Raw genomic sequence first — 9,966 nt, 5'->3', positions numbered from 1 at the left:
GTCTTTGATAGCAGCCTTGAAAATCAGCATACTACACTTTGGAAGATGGTGAAAAGATGGTTTGGGCCGTACATAGTCAGACATGTCTTTGATAATGCAACATATGAGCTGACAGAATTAGATGGGACAGTGCTTAAAGTGCCTATTGCTGGAAAAAGAATCAAGAATTTCAAGAAAAGAGATGATGAAGATTATGCATTGGAAGAATTTTCAAGAGAAGAGCAACGAGAAGAAACTCCAATGGAAGAGACAGATGACATGACAGATAATCTTGTTGATATACTGGAAATGCATAATGAAGAGATTGATCTGTTTGTGGATCTTGATGTTAACGATCAAGGGTAGTTGGCCCATCCGGAGGATGCGCAGGATTAGAGGGGGTGGATGTCGTATTACTGCGCACTCGCGGTGTGAAAACCACCCAAAAATGGTGTGTGTGATTTGATACTTTGTACATACTTAGTCGTTATGTTTGCTCTTTTATTTTATGTGGGTAATATAGTGAAGAGGGGTTTGAAGCAAGAGGAAGAAATAAGTCGTGATGAGTAGACATACATGATTGCACTTCAAGCCTGTGGTGCACTTACAGATGCAGAAGCCATTGTTTGGGAGGAACAATTGCCTCTACTTGGGTTTCTGGAAATTGGCCAGACATTGCATCATGATGCTTGTATGAGGGGTTATACTTCAGATGTCTTTGTTGGTAGTGGCCTTGTGAGTATGTGTGGAGCACATGGGACCATACAAGAAGCAGAGAGTATGTTTATTGGCTTACCGTTTCGAAATGTCGTATCATGGAGTGCAATGGCTATCTCTTTGGCTTACCTTTATGGACACCATCCCAAGTTGAATGATGGAAATGCATTTCTCGTGTTGGCTGCTGCTTCTTTTCTTGATTTACAGGACTTGTGCGCCATTTGTACTAAGTTGATCATTTCTGAAATAGGGACAAACAATTTTCTGTCATATTAGGCTTTTGCTGAAAGCCAAGATTATGGGATCTATGGAGAATGTGTCAAGAAGGCTTGTTGGGGCAAGTCACTTGAAATTTCTTGCAAATACTTTGAATATTCTGGCTTTGAAGGCTATTTTGGGGGGGAAAAGCTTTCTCTGGGAAGGTGCAAGAAAATTCGAAAAAGGGGGCTTTTCTATTCGGGGAAACCACTTATTTTTGGAGGGAGATTCGTGTTTGTGATGACGCTGGGGAGAAGTTTTGTGGGATCGTCGTGAGCTGACGAAAAGGGAGAGAAAAAGCTTGGACGAAATTTTTTTTCGAAAGGAACCCTTCATTTATGAAGTATGTTTGGGAGATGCTAGAGAGGATGACAGAGAAAGCCAGTAAAGTGAGTATGCTCAGATGGGACAGAAACATTTCAATTTCAAGAAGTGGAACAACACTGAGGTGATTGATGCTTGTTACAAAGGAAACCAGGAATGTTTCTCTCTGATCAAGGGAATTCGTTACATCCTACAGTGTGGAATTGGCACCAAATGTTTGTGTAATCGAATGATTGAGCTAGCACATGACATAGATGTTTCAGTTGCAGTTCGTCAGTATGAAAAAGCGATAGATGTCGTTGGGACGGAACCTTGCGGTACTGAACTAATGCTGAACGGAACAGGGAATCGGAAGTGTAGGTAAAAAGAAGGCGACATATAACAGAATTCTGATGGAGCTCATTACCTCATCGGTCTTGTCAGATTGATTGTGGATAAATGGATCACTTATAAAAATCAATTGTGGACAGAACTTGAGGGTGTAGAAACTCTTAATAGTGTGTTTGTTTTGTTGCTACGAATTGATCAGAATTGCTCAATGTAACCTTGCTTTGATCTGGGCGCTTGGATCAGCTTCTTTCGTGCGACTCACCTACAATTAAAGAACGTTTGAGATATTGAAAATCTTTACACAGCAGCTGCCCATAGCTGAGGAAATTGATCTCTATTGGGTTCCATTACAAACAGAAAATTTCAGTGGTACAGATATGCAAGTGATCTTAAATGATACTCAAATGAAGACAGTCACAACTATTGAGATGATGCAAGCATTTAAGGGCACAGAATCTGTCATCTGTAGATGTTTAGCTGTTAGAAGTACCTAACTTTTGCACACAGAGAGCCATCGAAATCCTTGATGAGTAATATTGAAATCTTTGGATGTTGCGGGATGATTAAGTGATGTCTGAAGGGGTTATTGACTTCCCTCTTGTGTGGGTCAAACTACATCACTCAACCCATACATTTCATTGGACTATGAAAATTTTACTGGTCAGTCTGGAAAAAATTGCTGTTGTAAAAGCTCTACACCTACACAATGTGGAGAAGACAAAAATGTTCCATGATCATAATGGAGTCAGGAAATTTCTGAATGTTTTGACAAAGGCATGCTTTTACTATGCCACCCTATGAGTTAAAGTCTGTTGTGCTGGTGGATCTTTCTTATAAAAAATAACACAAAACATGCTGGGATTGATTGCATTGAAGTACCCTGGAATCTTGTATTGAGCTTTACAAATGGTGAAGAGCTTTTGCATTTTCAAAAGACTGCATCTATACCTAGAAAAGGGCTGCTAGCTCAACTGGTCACTGTTAAAATAGTGACAACAGCTTTGTACAAAAGTTCTGGACTGAATGCTGGCAGAATCAGAGGACGATGTCTGACTATCAATAACAGAAAATTTTTGATAGTATTCGTGTATTTTTTTTAAATCGACTTTAGTACAATTCTATGAATCAATTTCCTTGATACCTTGATTCAAACACAAAGCTTGAAGACAGATTGATTATGCATATGTTCAACTGCTATGAACTGAAAGCAACCAGACATTGAAGGATGAATTCTATGCTTAGCTGAAACTTGCTTTTGATCTTATCATTGCTGCATAGATGAGGTCTCAATGAAAGTTTGGCGGATCTATTATTGCACACAGATTCTTTCATCTTCGCATCTTTGATGATCTTCTATCTAGAAATTAGTCAAGGTCTTCTATAGACACGACTTTGCTTTGCTTTGACAAATCCTTCGACAACTTTGGTGAACCCGATGTGAAAGCGTCGCACATTTTTCAAGATGGGAGATACTTCAGCCTCTTCCACGATTCCAGCTGCGTCCTCTACTTCAGCTCGATCAATGACTGCTGCGTCAAGTACTTCAACAGACGATCTAAAGCAGATTTTGGAGAATATGTCCATGTATATGCAGCTCCAAAATCAGCAGACACAATTGTATATGCAGCAGCAGCAACAATTGCATCAACAGCAGTTGTCTCAGCAAAGGCAACTCTATTCGGAGCATGAGAATGCAAACAACGCGACTAAAGTGATTGAAGCAGTTGAGAATGAGAAGAAGCTATTTGATGGCCGTAATGTTTCAGCATATTTGAAGACATATGACATCAAGATGGGGTTTCTTGGAGTTCCAGCTGGACTTATGAGTAAGTACTTCCTTCGTCTTGTCACACCCACCTTGAGGGAAAACGTGACTGATCTTTTTATTCAAAATACACATTGGTAAGATTTTAAGAAGGCCTTGAAAGAAGAATATTTCCTTGAGGACTTTGGTATGGCTACTCGGCGGTCATTCTAAGAGTGGGTCTACATGCCAAACAAAGGTTTAGCTCCTTCAGAGCTGATTCGAGAATTTGAAGGGAGGTATAGTCAGGTTGATGCCATTGAACAAAGAGCATTGGATGTTGAAAAAGTTGAGCTTTTCTTGCAAGCTGCAAATCCTGCTCTTCAGGAAGAGTTGGGTGAGCTTCTTGAGGATCACACGAAGCCTATGGGTCTTAAAATGGATTGGCAGGATGCCCAGGATGTAGTCTCGACTTTGACCAAGAGGAGGATATGGAAGACTCGCCTACAGAATGGTTCCATGACACCGACATCATCATTTGCTCCTATGCCTGCTTCTATCCCTGTTATTTCTTCTCCTCCTCAGCCAGTTTCTTGGCCTATGCCAGTGCCTACTGTTTCCACTCCACCTATTTCTCCTGTTCCACGACCGATGCCTATCCGCTCCATCGGTGCTTACCTCTCTTGATGACATAATTAAAGGCATAACGGATTTGAAACTGGAGTCAGTTAAAGCGGAGTTGGTGGGAAAGTTGAAAGAGCAGTTTGCTTCGACTACGCCTACTACTTCTTTTAGTGCTCCTACTGCACCTAGGAGTGCTCCTAGTGCACCTAGGAGAGATCGGAGATGTATTCGGTGCGATAGTACGGACCATCAGCATTGCAGGGATTGTGAATCTTTTCAGGATGCAAGGAGGAAGAATTTGGTATATTGGGGACAAGATGGTAAGATTTGGTTGACTGAGATAGGAGCTCCACTTGCTACCAACTTTGGTAAAGGTGGAATGAAGAAGTTAGTGGATGACATGCCTGCGTGTGCTTCTTATGTGACAGCTAGAGGTGATGCTTCTGCATATGGAGTCCAGATTGAGAAGGGATCAGAGACTCAGTCAGCACTATGGACTTATGCTATGGAGACTGCAAACAAGGGAAAAATTCAGCAAACTGTTTTGACTAGTGCAGGCTCTAGCATCAGATCAGAGATAGGTTGGGATTCACCTGTTGTTTTGACAGGTACTCTATTTATGCTTATTTGGCTAAGTCTCATGGAGCAGATGTACTTGTTGAGGAGAAGCGTAAGAGGGATGAAGAAAATCCAAGTGCAGCTAAGAAGACTAGAGGGGGTGAGTTTGTTACTCCACCTACTGCAGGACCGGCTTCAAGACCAGGGCCAGATCGATAGATGGAAGATGCTCAAAAGAGAGAAAAGAGGCAAGAGCCTAGAGAGAGAAAGTAGCCAGGGTTTAGATTGATGTCCGATATTGAGACATCTACGGACATGAAGAAAATCTTTAATGACAAGATACTTGGTAGTGAGGTGACTTTCACTATTTTTGAGGTTTTGGCATCTCAAAAAGAGAGTTTCAAGATCAATTTCAAGAGGTTTTGAAGGGGAAAAGACATGCATTGCCTACCACTGATACACAGGGAGTTTTGATTGGGGAGTTGGATGAGGATGAGGATGAGGTTATGGTTGAGAATGCTTCTGTTTTTCCGCAAGTAGAGAAGAGGGTTCAGCCTATGCATTATGCTGAAACTGATGAGCCTGTCTTGATACCGCGTAGTCACTTTTCGCAGAGTCATTGGGCTAGGGCAACTACAGAGACGATGGTAAAGATTGGAGAGAAATAGGTGCCTTATGTTGCATTGGTGGATCATGGTTTAGAGATTAATCTCATAGTTCGTGGAGTTTATGAGAGTAACAGATGGCCTATGGATGTAGAGCATGGGTGGCATATGAGAGCCGCCAATAACGTATGCTGCCTGTCCTAGTGTCAGGGTTTCTATTGGTGATGTAGAGGAGGATTTTCATTTCTTTGTGCAGGATTCATGCTCTTATCCTATAATTCTTGGACAGCCATTCATCACAGAGATGCACATGGAAACAAAGGTAATGGATGATGGATCTGCTTATGCACGGATTCGCAGTAAAGATGGTATGAGAGCAATTCAATTTATGACTGTGTGTGTGAACCATGTTAGAAACAGGGATACTCTCAGAGATGCACCTTTGCCCACTGTGAGGGATTCGGGTTTTCATTAGGTACCGCCGTTTCACGAGACGACGGTGGTATAGAGCAAAGGAGATTGGAGTTCTTGCCTCCTGGCAATAGTGTTTTCTCCTCCGGTTTTGTTGGGATTTCAGCAAATAGTTCAATGAGCTATCAGAAGATTTCTAGGTTGCCTAGAGCTTCCAGGCAGTACATATGCAGGAAGGAGAAAAATTTGAAAAATGCAGGAATTTTAGAGGATGATGAGCACATAGATGGGATGTATAATAGTATGATTTGTGCAGATACGATGGAAGAGATGGAAGATATGCTGAAAACTGATATGCAGAGTTGTCACAGTAATGTATTAGTGCAATCCCTGGACATGTTTCATGAAATTGTAGATTTTGTGTCACAGATTGAGTCAGAGGCTGAGGTGGCTCAATAAAAAGTGTTGAGTGTTGAAGAAATTCAGCAAATAGAGTTTCCAGCTGGTTATGATCAGCTTTCAGAGACAAAGAGGGCTGAAAACTTTCAGTCATTAGAGTTTACTGCTGAAATATTTCAGCATTCAGAGTTTAGGGCTGTTCCTATGCAGTCCATAGAGCAGAGGGCTGAGGATATTCAGCCATTGGAGTGCAGAATTGCTGATTTACAGCAGGATTTGAGTAATGCAGAAGAGCATAATGAAGCCAGGGTTGACACGAAATACAAAACTGTGGATAAGAAGGTGAAGCTGGTAGCTGTAGCGCTTCCACCTGACAGTGATCAGCAAATAGAGAGGGTTGCTAAATAGCCAATTTTGAGGAATCTGGAGCATATTGGTCATAAATTTTCAGCAGAGACTCTTGCTGAATTGAAAATTAGAAATGGTGATTTTTTGTTACCCATAGAGAAGCAATGCTTTTAGGAGATGCTTGAGCGACATGGAAGGAGATTTGATTTTTTCCCGCATGAGATTGGATGTGTAAATCTTGATATTGTTGCTCCTATGGTGATCTTTACTATTTCTCATATTCCATGGAATCTCCGACCTATTCCAGTGCCTGAAGCATACCTGCCAAAGCTGATTGATTTATTGAATGAGAAAATCAGGATGGGAATTCTTGAGCCTTCATCTGCACCATACTCAAACAGGTGGTTTACAGTTCCAAAGAAGAATGGAACTCTCCAATTTATTCAGGACATGCAGCCAGTGAACAGAGTTACTATCAGGAATGTTGGTATAGGTCCAGTTGTGGATGAGTTTGCAGAAGCATTTGCTGGACGTGCCATCTATTCTTTAGGTGATTTATATTCGGGATATGATCAGTTTCAGCTGGCTTTGGAAAGCATGGACATAACCACCATGAGAACTCCTGTTGGGCTTGTCAGGATGTGTACCTTGCCTCAAGGTGCCACTAATTCTGTTGCGCCTATGATGAATGCCATGCATAAGGTCCTTCGGGATTACATACCTCAAGGTGAATGCTATAGGCAAGATTGCAGAGTATTGTTCTACCACTTCAGAGGTACGAAGATTCATTGGAGCTTGTGTGTTTTATATGATTTGGATACCTCATTTTGCACACATAGCAGATTGTTTATATCAGCTGCTTCGAAAGGGGCAGAAATTCTATTGGGATGAGAGCCACACTAGCGCCATGTGGAAATTGAAGAAGTTATTGCAAAATGCTGCATAGGTTCGGCTATGGGTCAAGATGATGCAGATGGAAATATGTATGCTATTTGGTTTGGGGCGAAAGTCCTAAACGAGAGACAGAGGAGATATCCGCAAATCAAGAGGGAGCTACTGGGGATTGTTACGGCTCTCAAATGTGACAATGAGTACTTTATTGGAGCTTCAGTTGTGGTAGAGACAGATTGCTTGCCATTGATTGGTATGATTACGAGTTGCTCTACTCCGGATATAGCCATGTTGAGATGGATTGCATACATCAAGTCATTAAATTCGGAATTTAAACACATAGCAGGGAAGGATAATCCAGTGGCAGATATGTTGTCTAGAGCCAGATATGATGATGTGGAGACTCTACTTGCAGAAGAGGATGATGCAAAAATTTCAACCACTATGGTTGATCATGTTTGTCATGTCTATGATATTGTGACTTTCATAGAAGAACTCTATGTTGGAGATTGGTTGCAGATTGGCAAGTACCTTAGTACACTAAGCAAAAGAGATGAATGGACAGATAAAGAGTTCAAGAAGATCAGAAGGAAATCCTATGGCTATTTTCTCAAGGATGGATTTCTTTGGAAGCATCCGAAGAAAAGAGGTGGATTACCTTTGCGGGTTGTCTGCGATAGAGAGACACAGTTACACGTGATGAAGGAGTTTCATGAGAGTCCTTGGGCTGGTCATAGAGGAGTGTGGGCTACTTATGAGAAAATCAAGGAGAAATATTGGTGGAAAGGCATGTATAGAGATGTTTCTCACTTTGTTGAGACTTGCAGAGACTGCCAGATGTATTCAGTAGTGTGTCATCGAGATGAGCTTCATCCAACCTATCCGCTATGCATTCATTATAAGTGGGTAGTTGATTTGGTTACTATGCCTATGGGTCTATGGTAGATGAGATATATTGTTTTGGCTAGACAGGATCTTACTAATCATGTTGAGGGCAGATCTTTGAGAACGAAGACCACTAGTGCAGTGTGTAAGTTCTTATTGGAGGAAATTTTCTGCAGGTATGGTTGTGTGGGTAAGATCACTGCGGATCGTGGTGAATTGGATGCAGATGAAGCTAGGGAGTTTTTCTCTCAGCTAGAAATCAAGTTGGCTCTAACTACAGCATATAATCTAGAGGGAAATGGGAAGAGTGAAAGAGGGCATCCGCCGATAGTGAAAGCATTAGCCAAAGCATGCAGAGGACGTATTGGAGAATGGCCGAGACTTCTACCATTTGCTTTGTGGGCTGATCGTACGACTCACAGTGTTACCACAGGATATATGCCTGCAAAGTTGATGTATGGTCAGAAACCTGCTATGCCGACTAAGACTTGTGCTTTGACTTGGTCAGTTTTACCTTGCCAGGAGGATTTGACGAGAGAGGAGCTCTTAGCTCTTCGGATCGGGCAGTTGGAGAAAAGACCAGAGGATATTCAGCTAGCTATTGACAGGTTGAAAGTTTCTAGATTAAGAAATAAGGACAGGTTTGATAGCAGGCATCGCTTGCGGCCTAGAGCAATAGAAGAGGGAGATTGGGTATTAGTCTTTGATAGCAGCCTTGAAAATCAGCATACTACACTTCGAAAGATGGTGAAAAGATGGTTTGGGCCGTACATAGTCAGACATGTCTTTGATAATGCAACATATGAGCTGACAGAATTGGATGGGACAGTGCTTAGAGTGCCTATTGCTGGAAAAAGAATCAAGATTTTCAAGAAAAGAGATGATGAAGATTATGCATTGGAAGAATTTTCAAGAGAAGAGCAATGAGAAGAAACTCCAATGGAAGAGACGGATGATATGACAGATAATCTTGTTGATATACTGGAAATGCATAATGAAGAGATTGATCTGTTTGTGGATCTTGATGATAATGATCATGGGTAGTTGGCCCATCCGGAGGATGCGCAGGATTAGAGGGGGTGGATGTCGTATTACTGCACATTCGAGGTGTGAAAACCACCCAAAAGTTGTGTGTGTGATTTGTACATACTTAGTCGTTATGTTTGCTCTTTTATTTTATGTGGGTAATATAGTGAACAGGGGTTTGAAGCAAGAGGAAGAAATAAGTCGTGATGAGTAGACATACATGATTTCCCTTCAAGCCTGTGGTGCACTTACAGATGCAGAAGCTATTGTTTGGGAGGAACAATTGCCTCTACTTGGGTTTCTGGAAATTGGCCAGACATTGCATCATGATGCTTGTGTGAGGGGTTATAGTTCAGATGTCTTTGTTGGTAGTGGCCTTGTGAGTATGTATGGAGCACATGGGACCATACAAGAAGCAGAGAGTATGTTTATTGGCTTACCGTTTCGAAATGTCATATCATGGAGTGCAATGGCTATCTCTTTGGCTTACCTTTATGGACACCATCCCAAGTTGAATGATGGAAATGCATTTCACGTGTTGGCTGCTACTTCTTTTCTTGATTTACAGGACTTGTTCGCCATTTGTACTGAGTGGATCATTTCTGAAATAGGGACAAACAATTTTCTGTCGTATTAGGCTTTTGTTGAAAGCCAAGATTATGGGATCTATGGAGAACGTGTCAGGAAGGCTTGTTGGGGCAAGTCACTTGAAATTTCTTGCAAATACTTTGAATATTTTGGCTTTGAAGGCTATTTTGGGGGGGGGAAATGCTTTCTCTGGGAAGGTGCAGGAAAATTTGAAAAAGGGGGCTTTTCTATTCAGGGAAACCACTTATTTTTGGAGGGAGATTCGTGTTTGTGATGATG

General features: G+C 41.6%; 1 protein-coding gene across 1 annotated transcript; it reads left to right on the top strand.

Annotated features, from left to right (window-relative positions):
- Positions 1-555: 555 nt before the first annotated feature.
- On the top strand, positions 556-9,736 carry LOC148022437 (pentatricopeptide repeat-containing protein At3g26782, mitochondrial-like). The gene is made up of 4 exons (XM_087696870.1): positions 556-908; positions 973-1,033; positions 1,475-1,634; positions 9,354-9,736. The coding sequence occupies exons 1-4, from the start codon at positions 556-558 to the stop codon at positions 9,734-9,736; spliced, it is 957 nt and encodes a 318-aa protein (XP_087552996.1).
- The last annotated feature ends 230 nt before the right edge of the window (positions 9,737-9,966 follow it).

Source organism: Lygodium microphyllum, chromosome 17 (assembly GCF_053477565.2).
Source record: "Lygodium microphyllum isolate KBCC chromosome 17, Lygodium_microphyllum_v1.1.10, whole genome shotgun sequence".
Classification (NCBI taxonomy): Eukaryota; Viridiplantae; Streptophyta; class Polypodiopsida; order Schizaeales; family Lygodiaceae; genus Lygodium; species Lygodium microphyllum.
The sequence above is the reverse complement of the archived record's forward strand: the minus strand, read 5'-3'. Positions and strand labels throughout refer to the sequence as shown.